The sequence below is a fragment of the Anser anser genome, assembly GCF_964211835.1.
Source record: "Anser anser genome assembly, chromosome: 26".
Classification (NCBI taxonomy): Eukaryota; Metazoa; Chordata; class Aves; order Anseriformes; family Anatidae; genus Anser; species Anser anser.
In genome coordinates, this window is record NC_139747.1 from 5,016,632 (window position 1) to 5,041,936 (window position 25,305).

Genomic DNA, 25,305 nt, shown 5'->3' on the forward strand with positions numbered 1-25,305 from the left:
AGCGGAACCGGGGCCGGGAGCCGGGGCCGGGGCCGGGCGCCATGTACACCCCCGGCGGGCCGGGGCTGCCCGGCGGGCGGCGGCGGCGGGGAGCGGCGGGCGGCGGGGCCGGCGGCGGCGGCGGGCTGCCGAAGCAACCGGAGCGGAGCCTGGCGTCGGCGCTGCCCGGGGCGCTGTCCATCACGGCGCTGTGCACGGCGCTGGCCGAGCCCGCCTGGCTCCGCATCCACGGCGGCACCTGCGGCCGGCAGGAGCTGGGCGTCGCCGACGTGCTGGGCTACGTGGAGCCCGAGCTGCTGCGCGGTGAGACGGGGCGGGGGGGGCACCGGGGAGGGGGGATAGGGGCGGGGACCGGGGGCTTGGGGTCGGTCCCGGGGGCGGAGGGGCCGTGGGAAGGGGGTTAGGGGCAGGCCCCGGGGTGTAGGGACCCGGGTAAGGGTGTAAGGGCAGGTCCCGGGGCTGTAAGGGCAGGTCCCGGGGCTGTAAGGGCAGGTCCCGGGGCTGTAAGGGCAGGTCCCGGGGCTGTAAGGGCAGGTCCCGGGGCTGTAAGGGCAGGTCCCGGGGCTGTAAGGGCAGGTCCCGGGGCTGTAAGGGCAGGTCCCGGGGCTGTAAGGGCAGGTCCCGGGGCTGTAAGGGCAGGTCCCGGGGCTGTAAGGGCAGGTCCCGGGGCTGTAAGGGCAGGTCCCGGGGCTGTAAGGGCAGGTCCCGGGGCTGTAAGGGCAGGTCCCGGGGCTGTAAGGGCAGGTCCCGGGGGTGTAGGGCCCGGGGAACGCATTGGGTAGGAGCCGGTCCCCGGGGGTGTAGAGTCGGGCGCCGGGGGTGTAGGGGCCAGGGGAAGGAGGTTTAGGGGCTGACCCCGGGGGGTTAGGGGCTGGGGGAAGGGGTGTAGGGGCCAGTCCCGGGGGTTTAGGGGCCTGGGAAGGGGGTTAGGGAGTGGCCCCAGGGGTGTAGGGACCAGGGGAAGGGGTGTAGGGGCGGATCCTGGGGGTTTAGGGGCTGGAGAAGGGAGTTAGGAGCTGGTCCTAAGGTGTAGGAGCCAGTCCCCGGGGGTGTAGGGACCAAGGGAAGGGGGTTTAGGGGCAGATCCTGGGGGTTTAGGGGCAGGAGAAGGGGGTTAGGAGCCGGTCTTAGGATGTAGGAGCAGGTCCCAGGGGTGTAGGTTTGGGCCCTGGGGGTGTAGGGGCTGGGGAAGGGAGAGGAGGGTGCTCGGGTTCGTACTCCCCAGGAGGAGGCTGAGGGGAGGCCTGGCAGGCAGCCCCCAGTTTCCTCCCCGGGCAGCGGAGGGGCAGGCGCCAAGCTCTGCTCCCTGGGGACAGCGCCAGGACGCGAGGGAGCAGCAGGGAGCCGGGACGGGGGAGGGTCAGGGTGGGGGTCAGGGAGGGGTCCTGCACCCAGAGGTGGTCGGGTGCTGGGACGGGCTCCCAGGGACGTGGGGGCTTCTCCTGGCTGGGGTTCGCCATGGCTCAGTGCCGGGTCCTGCGCCTGGGCACAGCAACCCCACGGGGTGCCGCGGGGCTGGGGCGGGGTGGCTGGGAGCTGTGCGGTGGAAGGGATCTGGGGGTGTCGCTGGGTGCTTGCCCGGACGTGAGCCAGCAGCGTGCCCAGGGGGCCAGGAGGGCCAGCGGCACCCTGGCTTGTATCAGAAACAGTGCGGCCAGCAGGAGCAGGGAGGTGATCGTCCCCCTGTACTCGGCTCTGGTGAGGCCGCACCTCGAGTGCTGTGCTCAGCTTTGGGCCCCTCACTGCAAGGAGGACATCGGGGCCCTGCAGCGTGTCCAGAGCAGGGCTACGAAGCTGGTGAAGGGCCTGGGACACAAGTCCTGTGAGGAGCGGCTGGGGGAACTGGGGGTGTTTGGGCTGGAAAAGAGGAGGCTCAGGGCAGACCTCATTGCTCTCTGCAACTGCCTGAAGGGAAGGTGTGGGAGCTGGGGGTCGGCCTCTTCTCACGGGTAACTGTGACAAGACTAGAGGGAATGGCCTCAAGTTGTGCCAGGGGAGGTTTAGGTTGGAAATGAGGAGACATTTCTTCTCAGAAAGAGCAGTCAGGCAGTGGGACGGGTCGCCCAGGGAGGTGGGGGAGTCACCGTCCCTGGGGGTGCTCAAGGAGAGGTTGGGCCTGGTGCTCGGGGACATGGGTTGGTGGTGACAGTGGTGGCAGGGGGTGGCTGGGCCAGATGAGGAGGGCTTTCCCAGCCCTGATGGTTTCTGGAGTTCAGGAAGCACTCGGCCAGCGCTCAGGCCCACGGATTAATTGCTGGTGGTGCTGAGTGGAGGCAGCAGCAGGGCTCCGTGCTCCGTGCGGGTCCCCTCCAGCTCAGGTTATCCTACGGGGCAGCTGCTTCGAAGCTCCCCGTGCCCCCAACACCACACTGAGCGCTCCCAGGGGGCCCCAGGCTGTCACTCCAGCTCTGCGTGCCACCCGGGGCAGGCAGCCGGCCGGACAGACAGACAGACAGCCCACTTGTACCCGCTGTGGCTTTTAGCCAAGGTTTCCACTTCCCCCGGGATCCCCCTCGCTTCTCCTTCCGTGTTCGAGCCAGGAAGCGCTCGCACCGCCCCGTAGAGACTGGGAAGCGCAAGAACGGCTGGGTGGTGAGAGGAGAAGGGGAAGAAGGGAGCAGCGCCCTGCCCTCCCAGCACGGAGGGGGTTTGGGGTGGCAGCGGCCGAGCTGTGCCCTGTGCTGGGGGTGTTTGGAACGCGCGGTTCCGAGGGGCTCCTGCTGGCTTTGTCGCCCTGCCTTGGGGCTAGGAGCTGAATCCGGACAGGAGAAAAGCCCCGATCCGAGTGCTTTTTGCCTGTTTATTCATCCCTCTGACACGCCTGGAGTTAGAACCACGCACCCGCTCCTCCTTTCAAGCGGCACGTCGCACGGCGTGGGCACCCTGCTGTCCCGGCGCCCCTGCTCCAACAGGCTGCTCGCTTTCCTTCAGCTCGGGGCTCGCAGCGGGGCAGCCACCCCGAGCCCCTTTCCTTCTTCCTCTCCCCACCCACGGGTGTTTTTCTGGCGCGAACCCACCCGGTTTGCCCGCGCAGCCTGGGGCAGCATCGTCCCCACACGCCTTTAGGGCGAACGCCCTTCGTGTTTGTGGGGTCGCCGCGGCGCAGAGCCCCGGTGAGCCGCCAGGAAGAGCATCCCGCCACGTCTGCGCGCTAATTTTCCCCTAATTGAAGGGTTTGTCCCCAGGCTGCGTCAGGTGCTGCTCGTAAACAGCTCCCAGGGAGGTGACTCCTGGGGAGCTGGGCAGGACGCTGCCCGTCCCGGGGCGGGTCTGGCAGCACCTTGGCCGGCCCGAGGGCTCGGCGTGCCTGAGACACGGGTAAATGGGGTTAAATTCTGCGGGGTGAGGCCGTCGGCGTGCCCCGGCAGCACCAGGCTCGGACAGGGAGATGTGGGGCCAGGCTTCGTTCAGCTCCGAAGCCGAGCTCTGCGTGGGACCTCCCCTGCAGCGGGGCTGGTCGCCAGCGGGACGCGGTGTCGGAGCGAGGAGGCTTTCCAGTAAAATTCCCGGTTTAACATCAAATAAGGAACCTGCACGGCCCGGTTTGTTGTCCTGGCTGTTCGGAGGCGTTCCCTTAGCTTCCATTTCCACCGCAGCGGCACCCTATAAAAGGCGCTGCCCGGCTGCAGCGGAACAAAGGTCGGGTTTATGGAGGGCACCCAGAGGTGCCCAGCACCAGGCCTCAAACCCCGGAGGAGAGCTCTGGGCGGGATGAAGCCGCCGTGCCTGTCGTGACGCCGGGGAGGAGTTGGGTCAAAAAGGAAGCGCGCCGCTGGCTCTGCGGCCGCGTGGGGCCGGCGTGGCCGTGCTCAGCAGCCCCATCTCCCCGCAGATTACTGCATGAACCCCCAGACCGTGCTGCTGCTGCGCGTCATCGCCGCCTTCTGCTTCCTGGGCATCATCTGCAGCCTCTCGGCCTTCCTGCTGGACGTCTTCGGGCCCAAGCACCCGGCGCTGAAGATCACTCGCCGCTACGCTTTCGCCCACATCCTCACAGGTAACGCCCGGCAGCACCGTGCAGGGCTCTCACTCCAGCTGCGCGGGGGGAAAACCCAAATTTCCTTCCCCGATCTGAGGAAAGGGGTTTTTCAGCTCGGGGCTGCGCTGCCCAGCCTACGCGCGGAGCTCTCCCTTCGCTCCTTTTCCAGCCAGAGCAGCCTCAGAGGCCTCAAGGGCAGCTCTGACCTCCCAATCGGAGCTAAATCCGGGGGTAAGAGGTCAGGGATGAACATCAAGCTCCTCCAAACGGGCACGGAGCGGTGAGTTTTGCTTCTCAAAGAGCTCCCGTGGCGCAGAGCCGTGCCCTTCTGGGGAAGGTCGGGTGCCGTGGGTCACCCTCGGGAGGCTGAGGGCAGTTTACGTCCCCGGCTCCCTGCCGGCGTTGCCCGTGTTGGAGCACTGAGCTGCGAGCGCTGAGCTGCTGGGCCGAGCTGCAGTGCCCACAGTGTCGAGCTCAGGGTGCCGAGGTGTCCATGGAGCTCCGTGTGGGTCACAAGAACCCTTGAGCCTCACGGCCTCGCTGCTCCTCCTCCTTTTTTGTGAGCCGGGCGAGCTGGTTTGCTTCCTCAGAGCCACGCCAAAGGAGCTCCGTTGTTTTTCTGCTGCTTTTCCTCCGTAGCCCAGCTCGCCGGCAGAGACCGGGACAAATACCCTTAGTTCAGCATCCAGGCTCGAAGGGAGGTGCTGAGCACGCCCTGCCCCTTCTCGTGACGGTTGGCCGTCACGCTGTGCTCCTCTCCCCGCCGCGTGCCGTGCTTTCCTCCCTCCCGTGATGAATTTCAGGCTTCTGGGACATCCACGGGCTGGGCAGACCCAGTTCTGCCCCAGTGCCTCCCCCTGCCCGCTCCATGCCCCTGACAAACAGAGCACAGCCGTGGGGGGGCTCCTGCCTTAGCCACAAAGTAAATTCACTGATTTTTATTTCTTCCTGGTGCCTCGACCTCTGTCCTTCCCCCCCCATCCCCGCGCCCCCAGTCCTGCAGTGCGCCACCGTCATCGGGTTCTGCTACTGGGCCTCGGAGCTGATCCTGGCGCAGCAGCAGCAGCACAAGAAGTACCACGGCTCCCAGGTCTACGTCACCTTCGCCGTCAGCTTCTACCTGGTGGCGGGGGCCGGGGGCGCCTCCATCCTCGCCACCGCCGCCAACCTGCTGCGCCACTACCCCACCGAGGAGGAGGAGCAGGCCCTGGAGCTGCTGTCGGAGATGGAGGAGAACGAGCCCTACCCGGCCGAGTACGAGGTGATCAACCAGTTCCAGCCACCCCCGGCCTACACCCCCTGAGGCCGCCGCGGCTCCGGGGCGCGCGCGAGGCTCCGTGCCCCCCGAAACCTGCCCTCGCCCGAGGCCGCCGGTCCTGGCTGCTTCGCCGTCGGGGCACCGTGCTGGCTCTCCCGTGCGAAGGACTGGTTTTAGAGATGGATTTAGAGACTGGGGGGGGGGCACGCTCCGAAGCCGCCCCCCTGTTTCAGCAACCCCCCGCGGCGCGGTTTTAACCCCGCGGCTCCCCCGAGCCCTCCTTCCCCCGCGGACCGAGGGCAGGCGGCGCCAGGACGGAGATCGCGAGCTCGGCCCCAGCCCCGCCACGGCTGCGCCGCCGGGCACGCGCGCGTGCGAGCGTCTTCGTGCGCGTGGGGAAGGCGCCGTGGGCGAGGAGGGCGCCGCAGCACCCCCGCGACCCCCGCGACGGGGGCAGGCACAGCACCGCCACCGCTCCCCTCCCGCGGCTCGTGCCCGTCGCGCCCGTTTTGCACTTTACCGGCGAGGCTCGCTGCCCGCCGGGGACGCTTCGAGGACGCCGCCGTGCCCGCGGTGAGGTTGGCAGGGGGAGGCACGGCACCGGCTGCCGGAGGAGCTGCCCCGGGAGCGACCCGCGCCCCTGCGGCACCGCCCCGGGCTGCAAACCCAAGGAAAACAAACAAACAAACAAAAAAAAACCCGAGGTTTTTGTATGGCGCCGGCCCCAAGAAGCAGCTCCGAGGTGGGCGCCTGCGGCCGTAGCTTTTATGCAAGTTCCCGACCTCTGGGGAAATCGGACTGGTCTGCTTTTCGCTCCTTTTTAGTGTTTTTTTTTCTGCCCCCCCCCCCCCCGCTTTTAATTAATTAATTCGCCGCCCCGCTACTCCGCCAGCCCCCGGGCACGCTGCTGGGAGCCGCACGGTGCCGAGAGTCCCGCAGCCAAAGTGAGACGGCAGCCAGCAAGGAGAGCAGCCTTGTTTTGGGGCCGTTTGGAGCCGTTTGGGGCAAATTGAGCAGAGAAAGCTATGCGGGGGGGGGGGGACACCAGCCCGGGGAGCAGCGGGGGGCTCCGGGAGGAGTTTTAGGGCAGGCACGCTGCGCGATGCTGCTCCCCTCTTCCTGACGCTTCTCCCCCTGTTCCCTGCCACCGGCTGCTTCGTCCCGCTCGCTCCTCTTCCTCCCGCACCCCGCTGCAGATTCGGCCGCCCGCTGGGGCTCAGGGTGTGACCGGGGTGGCTCCGTCACGGCCCCAAAACCATCGGGGTTTTGATCCGGGCACCGGCAGCGCGATCTGAAGGGTTCAGCACGGCCCCGGCGCGGTTCGCCCCGTCCCTCCGCCCCGCTGCTGCCCCCTCGGCCAAAAAAAAAAACCAACCAGGTCTGGGGGTGTTGGGGCGTCCGGAAAATGATTTGGGTTCCCCCCCCCCCCGGCGCCTCTATGCAAGAGAGGGCTCGTCTGTAAATAGTCTTGTGCATAAACACTGTATTTCTGTAAAAACCCCAAAAAAGGAAAAGGGCGCGACACCCCCCGCCCTACTAACAAATGTAGCCCCGGGAGGTCGGGGCAGGACGCGGGGAGGTCCCCGAGGAGTTGGGGGTGGGGGGGCCACGTGTCCCCCCTCTGTCACCGTCCCTGTGTCCCCCGTGTCCCGCGCCTCGGCCCCGTCCCGCGCCCTGCCCTTTTCCAGAGGAATAAAACCCGTGTACATAGTGCCCGGTGCCTGCCTGCGCTTTGTTCCCAAAACCGGGGGCTGGGGGGGGGGGGGGGGATCGCGGCCGGGTTTTCTCCTAAAGCCGGGTGGGGGACTCCGCGCTGCTCCCCCCTCTTGCTGCTCTGCACCCCGATAAACCCCCGCGCCCCGATAAATATCCCCGCTATCTGTCGCTGCCCTGCGCCCCGCACATCGGCACCCTCCTAAGTCCCCCCCCCGCACCCTGTGCCCCCCGATCCTTGCGCCCCTATAAAGGCCTGCGCCCCCCACCCCAATAACCGGCCCTGCCCCGTGCCCTGTGCGCCCCAAGAAATGCCCTTGCCCGCACCCCATTGCCCTGCACCCCCCTGAGTGCCTGTGCCCCGAACCCCAAGAAACGCCCCTGGCCTGCGCCTGCTGCCACGCACCCCAATAAATAAAGACCTGTGCCCTCTGCACCCCAATAAGTAAAGGTCAGTGCTCCCACCCCAATAAATAAAGGCCTGTGCCCCCAACACCCCAATAAATAAGGGTCTGAGTCCCCACACCCCAATAAATAAAGGCCAGTGTCCAGCACCCCAATAAATAAAGGCCTGTGCCATAGACCCTAATAAATAAAGCCTTGTGCCCTGCACCCCCATGAATAAAGGCTGGGGACCCCCACCCCAATAAATAAAGTCCTATGCCCCCATATCCCAATAAAGTCCTGCGCACCCCGATAAATAAAAGGTGTGTACCCTGCACCCCAATAAAGCGCTGTGCCCCCAGCACCCCAAGAAATAGTGGCCTGTACTCCTGCACCCCAATAAATAAAGGTTGCTGCTGTGCACCCCAATAAATAAAGGTCGGTGCCCCTAAACCCCAAATAAATAAAGTTCTGTGCCCCCTGGACCCCAGTAAATAAAGGCTGGTGCCACAAACCCCAATAAATAAAGTCCTGTGGCCCCTGTACCCCAGTAAATAAAGGCCTGTACCCTGCACCCCAATAAAGGGCTGTGCCCCCAGCACCCCAATAAATAATGCCCTGTAATCCTGCACCCCACTAAATAAAGGCTAGGTGCCCCCCACACCCCAATAAATAAAGGTTGCTGCTGTGCACCCCAATAAATATACGCCTGTGGCCCCCACAACCTAATAAATAAAGGCTGGTGCCCCAAACCCCAATAAATAAAGGCCTGTGCCCCCTGTGCCCCACCAAATACAGGCCTGTGCTGTGCACCCCAATAAAGAAAGGTCTGTGCCCCTAAACCCCAATAAATAAGGGTCTGTGCCCCAAACCCCAATAAATAAAGGCTGGTGCCCCTAAACCCCAATAAATAAAGGTCTGTGCCCCCTGCACCCCAATAAATAAAGGCTGGTGCCCCAAACCCCAATAAATAAAGGCCTGTGCCCCCTGTACCCCTACAAATACAGGCCTGTGCTGTGCACCCCAATAAATAAAGTCCCGTGGCCCCCACACCCCAATACATAAAGGCCCACGTCCCCACCCCAATAGCTACAGGCCCACATCCCGCACATCCCAATACATGAAGGCCGGTGCCCACCGCCCCCCCCGCCCCATGCCCCCCCCCAGCCCCGCCCCCAGCCCCCCGGGCGGGACCGCGTCCCCGCGCTAGGCCCCGCCCCCTCTCACGCTGTCCCCGCCCACCCCTTAGGCTCCGCCCACGCCCCCTCCGCACCCAATCGCCGCGCGGGGCGGTGGCGGCGGCGCCCAATGAGGAGCGGGCGGCGCGGCGCGCTGACGTCAGACGCCGCGCGACGGCGGCGGGGGCAGAGCGGCGGCATGTTGCAGCCGCGGCGGCCGCTCCTCGGCCTCCTCGCCCGGGCCTCGCGCCTGGGCTTCCGCCCGCCGGCCTCGGGCCTGCCGCCGCCTCCTCCCCGCCCTCCTCCTCCTTCTCCTCCTTCTCCCGCCGGGGGCCAGGCGGGGCGGCGCGGCCTGCTGGGCCTGCTGGGCCTGCTGCAGTGCGGCTCCGGCGGCGGGCAGCGGGCGAGGAGGCCGCGGCGGGGCCGGCAGCGGGGGGGCGGGGGGGCTGAGGAGAGGGGAGGGGGGCGGCGGGCAGGAGGAGGAGGAGGAGGAGGAGGAGGAGGGCCCGGGGGGGGGCGGGGGCTGGCCCGGGGCCGCCCCGCCCTCGCCGCCGCCCGCCTCATGGCCGCCCTGGCCGGGGTCTTCGTGTGGGACGGGCAGCGCATCGAGGAGGAGGAGCTGCAGCGGTGCGTGCCCCCCGACACCTCCCCCCCGCGCCCCGCTCCGAGGGTCCCTGCCCGCCCCACAACCCCCCTGTGTCGGAGGTTCCCCCCCCCCCCCCGAGGGTCCTGGCGTGCCCCCAACTCAGAGGGACCCCCCCAAAACTCCTCGGGGTGCCCCCTGAGCCCCCGTGTTTGGGGGGGGGCAAATTCTTGGGGGTGTCCCTGAGCCCCTACACCTGGGGGTGGGCCCTGAGCCCCCCTCATGCCTCAGGGTGGTCTCGAGCCACCCTGGAGGGTCCTTGTCCACCCCATGAGCCCCCCATGTCAGAGGCCCCCCCCAAATTCCTGGGGCTGCCCCCTGAGCCCTCACACCTGGAGGTATCCTCAAGCTCTTGGGGCTGTCCCTGACCCCCCCCCATGCCTGAGGGTGGCCCCAAACCCCCCCGCAGAGGGTCCTTGCCCACCCCCATGACAGAGGATCCTCCACAAACTCTTGGGGTTTCTCCCTGAGCCCCCACACCTGGGGGTGTTCCCCAGGCTCTTGGGGATGCCCCTGACCCCGTACCCCGTTCCTGTGGGTGCCCCCCAAGCCCTCACAAGGTCCCCAACTCCCCCCCTTACCACAAAATCCTGACTCTTGTGATCCCCCAAAGCCCCCCCGACCCCCCCCCAGGCACGGGGTTAACCCCAAAACCCCCGGGGAAGGCCCCCAACTCCCCCCCCCCCCCAACAGGGTGCCCCAGGCTGGGGATGTCCCACCAAACCCACACGCGTGGGGTGAGCACCCCCCCAGACACCCTGGGGTGCCCTCGCTGTGGTGGGATGAGGACAGTTTGGGTGCTTTTTTTTTCTTTTTGGTGCTTTTTGGAATCGTCCCTGGCTTTGTTGCAGCGTAATTAGTGAGCGCGGGCTGGGACTTGGGGGGGGGGGGGGCAGTAATTAAAACTTAATGGGCAGCTCTGGCATGCCGCGGCAGCGCCGCCTTTCCTCCTCTTCAATTCCATCTCCCGGCGCCTCGAGCGCGTGGCCGCGCCGTCCTGTGGGTGCTCGGTACCCTGTAGGAGCTTGGTACCCGGCGCTGCACTAAGGAGCTTAGCTAATAATCAATTAAATCCTCGCCTTAACGAGGCCCGCCCCTCGCTCGCGCCCCTTCGCCCCGCTTTGGGGCACCTTGGGGCGTTGAGGTGTGCGCTGATGACCTTTACGCAGCCCAGGAGAGGAGAAATCCCTTTTTATCCCCGGGGGAGGCGGCTCACCCGCGTGCTGCGAGGTGTTTTGGGGCCGACACGGGGACAGCAAACGCAGCGCTTTGTGGTGGCCTCAGCAGGGCTTGGATTAGGCGTGGGATTAAGCTCGGGGCCGAGCCGCTCGCTTCAAGGTTACGGGGACGGTCCCGAGCCCCTCCCGGTGCCCTCGCCTTGATGTCCCCGCTCGCTGCTCCCCTCCTCGTGCCTTGGCTCTGCGTTTGGGCTTGCAGGGCCCTGAGCCGGTTCCCTCGGGAGCCAGCAGGGTGCGACGTGCGCCTCGGGGGGTTAAAACCAAGTCTTAGCTGTGGAGCTGGTTCGGGGCTTCCGGACGCGGAGGGGGAAAGCAGGGAGGACGCCCAGGAGTTTGGGGCAGAAACACCCGCAGGCCGCTGGGCTCCGAGCCCTCAGCCTTCCCCGAGCACCCGATCTCGGCAGCAGCGCAGGCCCGTTTTGGGGGGAATTTAAGCTGTTTTGTCGCGTTTTTACTCCTTGCACGCCTCAAGGGGCGGGAGGAGGAAAGGGCGTGCTTCCCAACAGGTGCTGCCAGTGGGTTGGGTTGGGTTCGGTTCGGTTTGAAGCGTGCTGACGCCCCAGGCAGAGGTCAGCCTGACCCCAGGGCCCTGCGGCGGGGCCCAGCTGCTCCGGCGTGCCCGAAATAAATCGCGGGGCCTGGCGCTGGCACCCGCTGGGCACGGGGCTGGGACGCCACGGCTCTTGGCGCCTCCGCTCGCGGGACAGGGGCCGGCTCACGAGGGATGGGGCCAAGCCCTGCAGAGGGAGCGGTTCCCCCTCCGTTCCCCGCGTTTATCGGGGTGCAGCTGCCTCCTTCCGCCTCCCTCCCCGTAAATCTGCGGGGTTTTGTTCCCGGAGCGGGAGGCGCCAGCGAACGGGATCGCTGTGTGACGCTTTCGGAGCAGGAGCAGCGCAGGTTGGGGGCTCCCCGGCACCCCCAACCTGCCCTCACCCGACGGGCGAGACCTGCCTCACAGCTCCCAGCCGGCGGTTTCATTAAGGCCGATGCTAATTACCCCACGTAATTAGTGTCTCGGGGCGGTGGTGGGGCTGGAGGCGCCGCAGGCAGCGAGCGAGGACCCCGTGTCCGCGGGGGCTGCACCGTGAGCTGGGCCGGAGGTTTGGCTGTGGGGTGGCGCGGGTGGGGGCTGCAGCTCCAAACGGACGGGTTTTCCCTTTCTGACGTTTTCTTTTTGGGGTTTTGATGGCGTGCAGAGCCCCTCGTGCTGTCCTCCCGCTGTGGGGGAGGCTGGCGGTCCTCTTTGCCTTACAAACACCAGCTGCCGCCTGCGGCTCGGGCTCCTGAGCTGCTGCAGCCCCGGAGCGGCGCCGGTCCCTCCTCTTCCCCCCCCATCTCCTCTTGGGGTGCTGCGGGGTCTCCGTCCTCCCCCGAATGCCACCCCCTGAGTGCCACCCCGTCCCTGGCCGCTGCTCCTGCGCTGACTCAGCACAGCCCCGGTGCTGGTGCTGCGAGCGCTCGGTCGCCGCCTTCCCCAAACGCTTCTTCCTCACGTCCCTCCTTCCCCGGGCTCCTCCCGCTCCGTTCTGCTCCTGAACCAACAAAACCGACCCTGCTCCGGGGGCGCCGCCGGGAGGTTTGGCCGCCCCCCTGCTCTCGGTGCCCGCTCTCGGTGCCAGCTCTCGCGGGGCTCTGCCCGGCCGCCCTCGGGCACTTCCCCTGAGAAGCAGCGGCTGTGAGGCAGCTGCTCGTGTCCCGGGGGGGTTTCGTTCCTCTCCTGGAAGGAAGGGCCCCGCCGTGGGTCGTGCAGCCCCTGGCGACTGCTTTTAGCCACGGAGTGGGCTCCCACTGCAGGGGAACGCGTGGGGAGCCCCTTCCGAACGCACCAGAGTGAAGTTTGTGGTGCTCTGTAATAACACAGGGCCCTCGGGACCGAAGTTAAAGGCCTGGGGAAGCTGCGGCACCTGGCCGGCTGCGTGTTTCACGTCCCAGCGAGCGATCCCCGCACGGGGCAGCGCCCTTCCTGCAGCACCGAGCCCCAGGCGCTGCCTTTAGCTCGCCGAGAAGGTTTTGCAGGTCTCCCCGGGCTCCGTCCGTCACGGGAAAGCTCCGTCCCGTGCCCGGGTTCGTCTCTAACTGTGCTCTGTGTCCCCCCAGCTCGGCGCAGGAGATGAAGCACATGGAGAACATCTCGGCCATGCTTCGCGGCGGCTCCCCGGACGAGTACCAGCGGCCGGACCCCGCGTCGGAGCGGGACGCGGTGCGCGCCCCCGGGGAGCAGCCCTGGGAGATGATCATGGACAAGAAGCACTTCAAGCTCTGGCGGCGCCCCATCGAGGGCACCCACCTGTACCAGTACCGAGGTACCGCCCGCTGCGCCCTGCGCGCGGCTTCTTCCCCACATCCGGCACCGGCTGCGCCTCGTGCGCCCCGCCTGGCCTCTGCCTGGAGGAAAAAATGTGAAATCCCGTCCTTTACTTCCCCCTCCACGCGTCCCGTCCCCTCACAGCCCTTCGGGGAGGGTCACAGCCCCAACGCCTGCCTCGGTGCAGCAAGACGAGAAGGGAAAGTCGGTTTGTGGGGTGTAAAAACTTGCGTTTGCCCGTGACTGAAAGCTCTCTCTTTGCTGCAGTGTTTGGGACGTACACAGACGTGACTCCCAGGCAGTTCTTCAACGTCCAGGTGAGCGGGAGTCCCGCCCGTGTGGTGGGGTAGGGATCAAGTCCTGCTGCCGGAGGGGTGGGGGAGAGAGATGGTGAACGGCATCCGTCTGCGTGGCCTCCCCCGACCCAGGACAGCTCGTAGCGTAGGCCAGAAGCAGGACAAAGTTATCCCACGCCCCGGTCGGGTCCTGCCTCCCTCCCACGAGCCCTGCCGGGCAGCGTAGCCCTCCTCCGCTGCCCCTTCTCCCGGCATCGCCCAGGAGTCTTTAATTGCTCGGTGTTAGAAGCCGTGGCCGTGGCGAGGTGTGTTTCCACGGGGTGAGGAGCAGGGCCGGTTATTGTCCGGCAGCGGTGCTGGCGGTTACGCGTGGTGCTGACTCAGCCTCTCCTTGCGGCCAGCTGGACACCGAGTACAGGAAGAAGTGGGACTCGCTGGTCATCAAGCTGGATGTCATCGAGAGGGACCTGGCCACGGGCTCCGAAGTGATTCACTGGGTGACCCACTTCCCGGTGAGGGAGTCCCTCCTCCTTTCCCCCTCTGCCTCCCCACCACGCCTCACGAGCAGGCAGGGCTGACGCCGGCTCTCTCTCCCCCCCCAGTACCCAATGTATTCGCGAGACTACGTCTACGTTCGCCGCTACAGCGTGGACAAGGAGAACAACCTGATGGTGCTGGTGTCGCGGTACGTGCGCTGCGTCGGCCTGGCCAAGCTCCCGAGGTCTTCCTGCCAGGCCGCGAGGTCGTTGGTGCCCCGTGATCCGCTGGGTCTCGCGCCAGGGTCACGTCGTGCCCCACAGCTGAAGCAGCGGGATGGTTCGAGCTCCCGGTCTTTGTCGGTGGCTGGTTTTTGTCCAGCTGAGTTACGGCAGCGCTTTGCCTTCGTTTCCCACCCGTAAAACGAAGCGGAGACCAACTTTTAAGAGCCGGGTGTAGGTTCAGTGAGTTTTTTCTGAATCTCCTTCAAAACCTGAAGGAGCTCTCTTGGAAATCCAGCCTGGTTCTCAAAAACCTCACTCCCCAGTCCCCACCTAGTCCAGGTCAGCCGGTGCTCGGTGCCGTCCCTGTCCTGAGCCCTGACGCCCGCTCTCTGTCCCTGCAGGGCTGTGGAGCACCCGAGCGTCCCGGAGGACCCGGAGTACGTTCGGGTGAGGACCTACGAGTCCCAGATGGTTATCCGTCCGCACAAAACCTTTGATGAGGTACGTCTCGGGGGGCTGGGAGGCGCGGGTGCGAGGCTGCTTGTTGCGATCTAGGGTGTAGGGGCTGGAAGTGCTGGCTCGGGAGCTCGAGGCCCTTCCTAGAGGAGTTGGGTGCCCCTGGGGAGCCAAACGCGTCGCTCCAGAGACCCGGATGCCTTTTAAAAAGGCCTCGAGCCTCCCAAGTCTTGTTTGTAGTGCTCGGTGTCCTCACAACAAGTGTCGCTGGGTCTCTGCAGGCTGCCTAGAGCCTGAAGGGGCTGCACGGGGTCAGTGCAGGTGCCTGACTCCTTCCTTCTCCACAAAACCACCTCCAAAAACTCCCTGCGTGCTCTCCCGGGGTCCGTCCTGCCCTGCACCACCACGGTGCTTCCCTCTTTAATGCTTCCTCCGATGCCTGAGAGCCAGCGGCGCTCGCCAAGGGGGCCGTGGGCGGCCTGCCGGGCCGGGCTCACGGAGCCGCCTCCTTTTCCTTTTCCAGAACGGTTTCGACTACTTGCTGACGTACAGCGACAACCCGCAGACGGTGTCCCGCGGTACTGCGTCAGCTGGATGGTCTCGAGCGGTGAGTTGTTGCCTGCGGCCTTGGGGAGCGCCGACATGGCCCTTGGCGGGACGTCCCGCCGCCTCCTCGCTCTGGCTGCCCGTGGGCGCTCCCCCCCTTCCCCTTCCTGAGCCCCCCCAGGGCAGGGAAGATGTAAAATAGCTTAAAAACGGAGCCTGCCTTGGTCTGGGGGGCCTGGGGGCTGGTCCCGTCTCACGGGTAGGGAGCTCTGCCTGGCTCACGGGCTGCGAGGAGGAAAGAGTCCAGGCAGAACAGAAACACAGCAGGATCCTTTTTATTTCTATTTATTTCTATATATATATTTTTTTTATACTAAAATGAGTTGGTTTTTCCGTACTTCAGAGCAGCATTAGCCTTGGAGCAGCTCTGGGCTGTCGTTCTTCCCTGTTATGTCAGCAAACGGGGCAGAAAACTTTTGTCTTTTGTTGAGCGCAGCACCTCTTGAGAGTCCCACAACGGGGCCAGCTTCAAGGGGAGGGGGAGAAGGACGCTTGTAGGGTCCCTGGGGGCTCCAGCTGCTCCTCGCTGGTGGCGCCTCGAGGAGGGGGGGGAATAAAACCAAAACCCGCTTCTTGCGAAAGCTTGTCTTTTTTTTTTCTTTTTCCTCTTCCCATCACGTGCTTTGCGGTAGACGGTGGAGTCCGACGCCGTCCGCTCACTGCACGCAGCACCCTGACCTCCTGCCCTGCCCCCCAGCCCTCCTTTTACCCCATGGCCTGGTTTTGCCTGATTTGAACCGCTCAGTGCCCCCCCGGGGGGCTGGGGGCAGCACCCCCAGGCCCCCATAACCCCACCAGGGCAGCGCTCGTGCTTCTCAGCTCTTGCTGTGAGCGCCGGGTGTGCTGCAGCAGGGCTTTAACCGCAGGGAGCTGTGGGGTGGTGGGGCTGAGGGGGGGGGGGTTGAGCCCCGCAGCACCTCAGCTCCCAGCCGGGCTCGCTCCAGAGCCACCTGCGGCAGTGCTGGGGCGCGAGGGCTCTGCCCAGGGCTGCCAGGAGCTTGGCCCTGACCTCCTGCACGCCCTGTGTCCTTCCTGCAGAGACCTCCGTGAGTTGGAGGAGAGATTTGTTTTTGTTTAAAAATAAAATAATAATAAAATAACACCCCCACCCCAAAGTACCCCGTACTTGTTCTCCACCACTCCGGAGCCTGTTTCAGCCGGGCTGCCGGGGCTGTTTCACCGCCAGGCACATCTGCGGGGGAGCCTCGCTGCCTTGCGGTTGCACTGAGCTCGGGGCCGGGGGCAGGAAACGCGAGAGGAAAAAAAGAGAGAACCCAAACCAAAAAAAACGCCTCCGTGGGGCCGCTCGGAGTCGAGCCGGGTGTCAGCCCTGGCGGCTGCTGGCGATGGGGAGAAAGAGAGAGAGAGGAGAGCGGGGAGGGGGCGGGAGGGTGGCTCCCGGCGGGGCCGAGCCCCGCTCACCGCTGCCGTCTCCCCGCAGGTATGCCCGACTTCCTGGAGAAGCTGCACACGGCGGCGCTGAAGGCCAAGAAGATGGAGATCGAGGTGCGGGACTATATGGCTGCCAAGCCCCTCGAGAGCGGCGGCGAGGGCAAGGCCGGCGTGCCCGCGGCCGAGCACAAGAGCGAGGGCAGCTGCAGCCCTGCCCAGCTGGAGTACGCCTAGGGCGGCCGCGGGCGCCTCGCCTCCCATTTTTGCCCCCTCCCCGCGAGCTCGGCGCCCCCTCTGCGGGCAGCCTGAGGCCGGGGAAGGGGGTGCTGGCCCCCCCCCGGCGTCCCTCCGTGGCCACACCGCTGCAGTGTCGTGTCGTGTAACCGCCCCCCCCCGTACCCGTCGGTACCCCCACCCCGCAAAGGGAGCAACGCCGTTATTTGGGGCCGGCAGCGGCGCCCCGTCCCGCCCCCGTCCCTCCTCATCTCTGCACTCCGGCGCCCAGAAATTTGGGGGTCTCGCCGGACATCGCGGCCCCGCGCTGCCGGACTTCACCTAACGCCCGATTTGGGGCCCCCGAGGGATCAGCACCGCCTCACCGCCGGTTCATTTCCACCAAAAGACCTCTCGCCGCGGGCGTCCTGGACTGGGGAAACTGGGCAAACTGGGGAAACGACTCCGCGAGCTGGTTTTTAGCTGCTGCTGCTTTGTAGGGGAGGGCAGAGCTCAGGGGGAACCTTTCTGCCAGCGCCAACCGGGGCGCCGCAGCCCCGCTCCCCAGCATCCCCGTGGCATGGGGGGGACCCCAAAACCGTGGCGACCCCCCCGTGGTGTCACCGGGGTTATCTGGCTGGGGGGCGCGGCGGGGGGGGCGCTGGGGGCGGGGGGCTCTGTAGGATGGCAGAAAATCACAAATAAACGGTCTGTGGTGGCAGCAGCCCCGCTGCTGGGTGGTGGCGAGCGCCTGGTGGGGCTGTGAGTCCGCACAAACGGCCCCCAAAATATTGGCGTGCGACCCCCCCCAGCCAGGGGGGACAGCTCCGGGCTGCCAAAACCCCTAGAAAGGGAGCTCAGGGGCTGGTGCCATTTGTAGAAGCAGAACAGACCCCAATTAGCCCCCGATGTTAACGAACCCCTGTGGGGTCTGGCTGGGACCCCCTGTGCACCCCCCAGAACAGCTACGGGGTTTGTGTTATCCCCTTGGTACCTACAGCATCCCACACCTGCTGCCGTTCTGGCACAACGCGCCCCTCCCCGTGCAGCTCTAATTATTAATTAGCCATTAATTAGCCTCCAGGTGTGGGCCCAGCTGCCCCATATAAAGGTTTCTGGGGGGCATTTCCTTGGGGTTTGGGGTTTGTTGGGGCCATGGCTGGGCTTTGGTTGGGCCTTGGTGGCCTCCTTGGGCTGCTGGCGGGTGAGGGGGGGCTCCCTCCCCACTGAGGATTTGGGGGTGGGGGATTTGCCCCCCCATTTGGGGGAATATTTGGGATTTGGGGGAGCATTTGGGGGTTCATGGGCACTGCTGTGGTTTTTGGGGCACTGCCGTGGCTGAAGCACGCTCAGCATTGAGTGCGTTGCCACAAACCCACCTGGGGGAGGTGGGGGGGGGGTTGTAGGGCTGTGGACCCCCCCCCGTGAGGGGCTCGTGTCCCCCTCCCCACCCCACTGCTGTGTCGCAGGGGTTGCGGGGCAGCGGGAGACCCCAGACCCCACCGAGACCCCGCAGGGCGACGCCATCCTCAGCGTCAACAGAGGTGAGGGGGGGCAGCACGGGGGGGTGACCCTGAGCCCATTTTGGGGCTCATTCAGTGGGACGGGGGCGGCTGAGCCCCCACCCTCACCCCCTGTGCCCCCCCCCAGCGCTCACCCCGCTCCAGGCACCCGGTCCCGGCACCCTGCTGGAAGGGGACATCGTGCGGGCGGTGAGTGCGGGGGGGATTTTTTTGGGGGGTGGGGGCACTTTGGGGGGGGGGGGTCTCAGTGGTGTGGGGGTGCTGATGGCTGCGTCCGGCCCCCCCAGGACCCCTCCCGAGCTTTTGCAGCCGCAAACCCCAAATGGCCGAAGAGGCGAGGGCTGGTCTGGATCCCCTACGTGTTGTCGGAGCGCTTCGGTAGGCGATGCCCGGGCAGCGTGGGGGCCTGGGGGGGCTCAGAGCTGCCCTGGGGGGGCTCAGAGCCGCCCGGGGGGGGCTCAGAGCCGTGCCCCCCCCCCCCCCCCCCCAGACCCAAGCAGCACCCGGGTGCTGGAGGAGGCGCTGGGCGACTTGGCGAGGCTCACCTGCGTCCGCTTCGTGCCCCGCGCCCACCAGCGGGACTTCGTCGTCATCGCCCCCATGGGCGGGTGAGTGGGGCGGGGGGCAGCGAGCCCCCGGGGGGGAGGGGGGTGGGAAACAGGGTGGGAGCACCCACGGGTGACAGGGCGGCACCCACGGGTGACGGGAGACGCGTGCCTGTGGCATGGCCCATGGGCACAGCACAGGACCCCCCCGGGCTGCCGTGCATCTGTCGATACCTTATTCTTGTCGTGTTTTGTTGGGTTTTTGTTGTGTTTTTTTTTTACACCCCCCCCCCCCAACCCCAGGTGTTTTTCCAGCGTGGGCCGTGCCGGGGGCCGCAGCTCCTCTCCTTGGCCCCCCCATGCCTGCAGGGGGGCAAGGGGGTGGCCCTGCACGAGCTGCTGCACGCGGTGGGCTTCGGGCACGAGCACAGCCGGCCCGACCGCGACGCCTTCATCAGCATCGCCTGGAGCCACGTCCTGCCCGGTGAGCCCCCCGTCCCCCCCACCCTTGGGTGCTGGGGGGGGTGTCACCGCCAGCCCCCCCCCCTCTGATCCCCCCCCCTTTACAGGCTTTGAGGGCAACTTCGTGAAGTCCCGCTCGGCCAACACGCTGGTGGGCTACGACTACTCCTCCGTGCTGCACTACGGCCGGTGAGCCCCGGCCCCTCCTCCTGCCCCCCCCGTTATATTTTTTGGGGTGATTTCATTGCTTTTTGGCTCTTTCCCGCCACGCTCCAGCTACGCCTTCAGCCGCGGGGCTGAGCCCACCATCACGCCCCTGCGGGACCCCCGGGCGGTGCTGGGGCAGCGGCGGGGGCTCAGCGCCTCTGACGTGGCGCGGGTCAACCGGCTCTACGGCTGTCCCCAAGGTGGGTGGCACCGGGGGGGGGCAGGGGGTGGCAGCACCCCAGGGTGCCCCATGACGATGGTGCATGACGCGTGTCCTCCATCCAGGGCCCCTGACCAGCGGCACACCGCTCTCCGTGGGGACGAGGACCGAAGCCACCGGGGGGGTGACAGCGCCCACAGCAGAGGTGACAGCACCGGTGCGGTGCGCGGGGCCCGGTGCCACCACCGCGTCCCCATGAGACCCTTGGGTGCCAGGGGTTGGCACCGCCAATAAACGCGGGGTGTTTGTCACTGCCGTCACCTCGGTGACTCCCCGAGGACCTGAGGCCCCCCCCCCAGGGCCACGTGTCCCCGTAGGGCTGGGGGGGACACAGGGGGACAGGAGGCGGGGGTGTGACACACGTTTATTGCACGGCGCCGTCTCCTCGAGACGACGTGTCCGACAGCAGCAGGCAGCGGGCGCACAGCTGGGGGGCAAGGCAGCCAAGCTGGGGGGGGAGGGCCAGGCCCCCCCCAACCCCCCCATGTCCTCCCCCGGGACATGGGGGGGGTCTCCCTGAGTTTGAGTCCTCGATCCTGGGTGGGGGGCACCCCCTTGTTGCCAGTGGTGCCCCGAGGACCCTCGTACCGCGGTGGGGGGGCATTCCCAAGGTTGGGGGGGGCATTCCCAAAGTTGGGAGGGGTTTCCCCCAAACCCTAAATTGGGGGGGCGGTCTTCAAAAAAGGAAGGGGGGGGTCCCCGACCCCGTCACAGCAGGTTCTTGTTGCGCTTGGGGATGACCTTACGCACGGTGCGGCGCTCGGAGATGTTGCGTTTGACCCGGACGCCGGCCGGGGGGGCGCTTTCAGGGGCCAGCGAGGGGCTGGAGTGAGCCTTGGTGAGGTTGGGGGGCTCTGGGGGGGCCGCCACGGCCCCCGCCTGCGCTTCCCAGCCCTCCAGGTCCTGGGCACCGGAGTTGATCCACGTCTCCAGCACCTGCACGTAGGTCTCGTAGCGGCGCCTCTGCGCCGCGAGAAATAAAATGTGGGTGGGGGTGAGCCCTGTGTGCCCCCCGTCCCCATGTCCCCCCCCGTCCCCGTCCCGTGCCCCCCACCCCACCTCGTACAGCAGGTACTCCTTCTTCACCCGGTACTCGTCCAGGTCGCGGGCTCGGCCCCGCTTCTCGGGGAGGTTGCGCTGGTGCTCGAAGAGCTCCTGGGCCACGCGCTCCATCCACGCCTCGTGGGCTCGGTGCTGCTCCTCCTGCAGGGACCGAGGTGGGGGGTAACGAGGCGGGGGGGTCCCCGGTTTTTATTTTTTGGGGGTCCCCAGCCGGTCCCCGCGGCTTACCGGGGGGCTGCGGCTGGGCGCGGCGGGCAGGATGGGCCGGGCGAAGCGGCGCTGGGAGCCCACGGCAGCGGGGAAAGGGGGCGAGGAGAAGAGGGCGGCCACCAGGTTGATGCGGGAGATCCACGAGGACATCTCCTCCTCGCTCCTGGGGGGGGGCAGGGGACAAAAAGGAGGGGGGAGGGGGGTCAGCGATGCCACCACCCCCTCCCCAGCATTGTCCCCGCGCTGTCCCCACGCTCACGGGGCCTGGAAGAGGAGGACGCGCTGGTCGGCCGTCTGCAGGCGGAAGACGTGGGGGCGCTTGGTGTACTTGCTGGCGCGCTCGGCCAAGGCGTGGTGGACCCCCAGGGGCTCCTCGGCCTCCGCCGGGGGGGTCCCGGGGGGGTCGGGCCCCCGGCGGGGGGTCCCCGCTTTGAGGAAGTAGAGCAGCGTCCCCTTCAGCACCGTGTGGAAGGGCTTCCAGCCCCGCCGGCCCCAGGGTGCTGTGAAGGGAGCGGGGGGGGGAGGTGAGGTTTAGGGTCCCTGGGGGGGTCTGGGGGGGGGGGCACCCCCTGAGAGACCTGAAATTTGCGGGGTTGCTGCCTCTGCAGCTGCCAGCGGTTCCCATAATTGTCCTTCTGGTCCCCAAATCTGCTCCTCTGGGCCCAAAATGGACCCCAAAGCTGCCTCTCTGGTACCCACAATACCCTAAATTTGCACACACGCTCCTCCCCTCCCCCCCCCCCCCCCCGACTTCAAAATACCCCTAATCTGGTCCCCTTGGACCCCAAATGTGACCCCTGGCACCAAAACATCCAAAATCTTTCCCCCTGGATCCCGGCAGAGCCCAAATCTGCCTCTCTGACTCCCTAAATCTGCTTCCGAAGACCCCAAATCTGGACACCTTGGATGCCACATCAGCCCAGACCCAAAAACACCCCAAATCTGCTACCAGCCCCCAAAGCACGCCAAATCTGGTCCCCTCAGGCCCCAAAACACCCCAAATCTGGTCCCCTAGATCCTAAACCTGGACCTCAATACACCCCAAATCTGTTCCCCAGACCCCTCCCAAACACCCCAAATCTGCTCCCCGGAACCTCCAAACACCCCAAATCTGAGCCCCTTAAACCCCAAGCAGATGCCCAGATCCTAAAACATCCCAAATCTGTTCCCCTTGGACCCTAAATGTGGACCTCAGACCACTCCAAATCTGCTCCCCAGACCCCAAAACACCCCAACTCTGGTTCCTTGGACCCCAAAACTGGTCCCTTTAAGCCCCAAACAGCTGCCCAAACCCCAAAACACCCGAAATCTGGTCCCTTAGACCCCCAGACCGGCTGCCCAGACCCCAAAATGCCCCAACTCTGTTCCCTTGGCCCCCCAAATCCTCTCCCTGCACCCCAAACACCCCGAACCTGCTCCCCCAGACCCCAAATCCCCCTGCCAGCCCCCCCGGCACCCCAAATCCGCCCCCCGCTCTCACCCTTCTTGCCGTCGGCCTCGGCCAGCACCTTGCGCACCAGCCAGCCCCGGCGGTACGTGGTGGCGCCGTCCTGGCGCGGCAGCTCCACGAAGGGGGTGCTGCTTTTCCGGGGGGGCGCGGGGCCCCCCCCGGGCTCTTCCTCCTCCTCCTCTTCATCCCTGGGGCCAGATCAGTGTCACCGGGCATCCCCCCCACCCCGAACCCCCCTGAATTTAGGGTCCCCGCATCCCGGCCCCTACTCACGCCGCCCACTCCAGCTTCTCGGTGCGGATGGAGTTGTACAGCGCCTGGGGGGAGGGGGGGGCAGCAGATTTTGGGGTGGGGGGGGGCGCTGTGGGGTGCCCCCCCCCTCACCCTTGGTGTCCCCCCCGGCCCCGTTACCTTCAGCATCTCCTTGGGGAAGTCCTGCCCGTCCATCATCCCGCTCAGGTTGGCCACAAACTCGCCGCTGGTCATGGCACGGCCGAGGCGCTGCGGAGGTGGGGTCAAGGGGGGGGGGGTGGGTGCGTGCCCCCCCCCCCCCAGCACCCCCAAATGGCTCGGGGTGTCACCACACATCCGTCCCCCCCTCAATTCCGCTCACCGGCCCGTGCAGGTCCGTGTTCAGCAGCATGATGGCACACGTCAGCGAGTGCACGGCGTCTGGGGGGGGGGCACGGGGGGGTTAAAAAAAAAAAAAAAGGGCGTGTTCCCCCCCCCCAAAAAAAAGGCACGGGGACGTGGTGACCGTCACCGTCCATCTGCAATATTTGGGGTGCCTGGATGGGATGGGTGCCGAGGGGGGAAACTGAGGCACGGGGAGCAGGGGTGACACAAAGGGGTCTTGGGGGGAGTTTTTTGGGGGGGGGTCTGTGGGGTGGGGGGGCGGTCAGTCTCATGGGGTGGGGGCGTCTCAGGGTGGGGGGGGGGTCTCACCGGGCGAGGGGAAGGCGCCAGGGTTGCAGCGATGGAAGCGCCGCGAGAAGTGGCCCAGGATGCGCTCGCGCTCCTGCGTCTCGCCCGTCAGCACCAGCGCCTGCAGGAAGGTCCTGTGGGGGGGGGCGTTAGGGGGGTGCTCACAGGGACCCCCCCCCCCAAATTGGGACACCTCCCCCCTCCCCAGATTCCACGGCACCGCACCCCTGACAGACCCCAAATTTGGGGTCCGGGACCCCAAAGGTGCTCCCTGGGTCCCCAGCAGCCCCCAGATTTTGGCCCCACTCCTGTAGATGGACGGGACCCCCCCCCAGATCTGCCTTCACTGACCCCAAAACGCCCCAAATTTGTCCCCCCCCCGCCCCCAAACCCCCTACGTCTGCAACCCTTGGACCTCAAGTCTGCCCCCCGGGCTCTATCGGCCCCCAAATCTGCCCCCCTGGACCCCCAAATATCCCAAATCTGCCTCCGATGAGCGCAGGAGACCCCAAAGCTGACCCCTGGACCCCACAACACAAGAAGCTGCGCCCCCCCCCCCCCCCAAACCTCAAAAGAGCCCAAATCTCCTTCCCATGGACCCCAAATCTGCTCCCCAGGCCCCCAACCCCCCAAATCCAGCCCTCTGCACCCCAAATCTGCTCCCCAAGACCCCAAAACCCCCCAAATCTGCTTCCCTTGGACCCCAAATCTCACCCCCCAGACCCCCAAACCCCCAAATCCAGCCCTCTGAACCCCAAATCCGCCTCCCTAGACCCCAACACCCCAAATCTGCCCCTGGACCCCAAAACACCCCAAACCTGCTTACCTTGGACCCTGATCTGCCCCCCGACCCTGAAACCCCCCAAATCCATCCCTCTGCACCCAAAATGTGCCCCCCCAGATCCCCAACCCCCCCCTCCCCCAACCCCATCACCCCCCCCCACTTGCTCCCCATCCCCAAACTCCCTCCCCCTGCTGCCCCCCCCAGCCCCCACCCATCACCAGGGGGTCCCATGGGGGTCTCCCCCCCACCCCCACCCCTCATGCCCCCCCCCCCCAAATTTACCGGAGCGCCCGGTCCAGCGGCTGCCCCCCAAACTGGAAGAGCTCCAGGTACTCCTGTGCCACCAGGCTGCTGAACTCATTGCTGGGGGGGGGGGCACGGTGTGAGGCCGGGGGGGGGATCTGACCCCAGGACCCCCCCCCGGGACCCCCCCCGGCCCCGTCCCGTACTTTTTGCGGAGGAACGAGGCCACCTGGGACTTCTTGAAGCCGTCGAGGTGGAAGAGGCGGGCGGCCAGGCGCTGCGCGTCCCCGCGGCCCCCCGGCCCCCCCGGCTGGCACCTGGGGGGGGGACATGGGGGGGTCAGGGGGGGAGGGGGGGGGTCGGTGGGGGACATGGGGGGGGCAGGGAGGGCGGGTGGAGGGGCAATGGGGGGGGTCAGGGGGGGTCGGGTGGAGCTGGGGGGGTTGGGGAGGGGCTGGGGGTTTGGGGGGGGGTCAGGGGGAGGAGGGGAGGTGGGGGGGGACAGATGGACGGACAGGTGGGGGGCTGGGGACGTGGGGGGGGGCTGGGGGGGACAGACAGCTGGACGCTTGGGGTCTAGGGGCATGGATAGGGGTCTGGGGGGACAGACAGATGGACAGGTGGGGGTCTGGGGGCATGGGGGGGGGGTCTGGGGGGACAGACGGACAGACAGACGGGTCTACGGGGGTGGATGGGGAATGGGGGGGCTGGACGGGGGGCTTAGGGGCACAGCTGGGGGTCTCGGGGGGGGTCAGCGGGGATCTGGGGTCTGTAGGGACAGACGGGGAGGTTGGGGGGGGGGACAGACAGACAGACGGGGGAGGGGTCCGCGGGGACGGGGGGGCCCAAGGAACTCGGGGCGCTGGGGTCCCTCACCCATGGGTGCTGGCGGGGGGGTCCGGCGGGGGCTCCTGGCCGCTCTCGGGGGGCAGCTCCTCCGTGTCGGGGCGCGGGGAGGCGGGGGGGGGCGCGGGGCCCTGAGCCACGCCCCCCCCACGGGCACAGTGGCCCCCCGGCATGGGGGGGGCCCCCCGCAGCCCCCCGGCACCCCCTGGCCCCGGGGGTCCCCGTGGTGGCCGGGCAGAGGTTGGGGAGGGGATTGGGGGGGTCTGGGGGCTGGGGGGGGGCTCCTGCTGCCCCCCCCGGGGCAAAACTGGGGGGGTCGAGGGGAGGTTAAGGGGGAAGGGGGGGGGCTGGTGCCCCCCTCGCTGGGGATATTGGGGGGGGGAATCTGGGGGGGCTGGGGGGGGGAGATGGTGCCCCCCACCCTGGGGAGGATATGGGGAGGTTTTGGGGCTGGGGGGGGGCAGATC

The 25,305-nt window shown here is 66.9% G+C and overlaps 4 protein-coding genes across 4 annotated transcripts; 3 read left to right on the forward strand and 1 right to left on the reverse strand.

The window, feature by feature from the left end:
- Nucleotides 1-41: 41 nt before the first annotated feature.
- Nucleotides 42-5,421, forward strand: TMEM127 (transmembrane protein 127; the record flags this gene model as incomplete). The annotated part of the gene is made up of 3 exons (XM_083811539.1): nt 42-303; nt 3,833-3,997; nt 4,975-5,421. 3 exons carry the CDS (start codon nt 42-44, stop codon nt 5,280-5,282), a joined length of 735 nt encoding a protein of 244 aa, XP_083667665.1. The 3' UTR covers nt 5,283-5,421.
- Nucleotides 5,422-8,964: 3,543 nt separating this feature from the next.
- On the forward strand, nt 8,965-17,277 carry STARD7 (StAR related lipid transfer domain containing 7). Its single transcript, XM_083811746.1, is given in 9 exon segments — nt 8,965-9,139; nt 12,491-12,696; nt 12,966-13,015; nt 13,396-13,506; nt 13,597-13,679; nt 14,097-14,196; nt 14,675-14,720; nt 14,723-14,758; nt 16,199-17,277. Coding segments are annotated over 9 exon segments (882 nt in total). The 5' UTR covers nt 8,965-9,074; the 3' UTR covers nt 16,384-17,277.
- A 208-nt stretch (nt 17,278-17,485) lies between these two features.
- ASTL (astacin like metalloendopeptidase) lies at nt 17,486-19,816 on the forward strand. The gene is given in 10 exon segments (XM_083811747.1): nt 17,486-17,566; nt 17,832-17,906; nt 18,013-18,074; nt 18,173-18,263; nt 18,376-18,493; nt 18,734-18,762; nt 18,765-18,914; nt 19,000-19,081; nt 19,169-19,299; nt 19,385-19,816. Coding segments are annotated over 10 exon segments (921 nt in total). The 5' UTR covers nt 17,486-17,517; the 3' UTR covers nt 19,519-19,816.
- Nucleotides 19,667-25,129, reverse strand: LOC310886746 (PH and SEC7 domain-containing protein 4-like). The gene is made up of 12 exons (XM_083811745.1): nt 24,869-25,129; nt 24,199-24,309; nt 24,032-24,112; nt 22,987-23,099; nt 22,655-22,713; nt 22,453-22,542; nt 22,315-22,358; nt 22,072-22,229; nt 20,851-21,091; nt 20,610-20,754; nt 20,379-20,522; nt 19,667-20,282 (listed from the first exon to the last, which is right to left on the reverse strand). The coding sequence occupies exons 1-12, from the start codon at nt 25,009-25,011 to the stop codon at nt 20,028-20,030; spliced, it is 1,584 nt and encodes a 527-aa protein (XP_083667871.1). The 5' UTR covers nt 25,012-25,129; the 3' UTR covers nt 19,667-20,027.
- Nucleotides 25,130-25,305: the final 176 nt, after the last annotated feature.

Excerpts from the sequence above, each read along its gene's own strand:
- LOC310886746 (XM_083811745.1), bottom strand. The coding sequence starts at position 25,011 with ATGCCGGGGGGCCACTGTGCCCGTGGGGGGGGCGTGGCTCAGGGCCCC. Across the intron at positions 22,230-22,314 it reads GAGAAGCTGGAGTGGGCGGC|GGATGAAGAGGAGGAGGAGG; the intron begins GTGAGTAGGGGC and ends ATCTGGCCCCAG. Across the intron at positions 20,523-20,609 it reads CGCCCAGCCGCAGCCCCCCG|GAGGAGCAGCACCGAGCCCA; the intron begins GTAAGCCGCGGG and ends CGGTCCCTGCAG.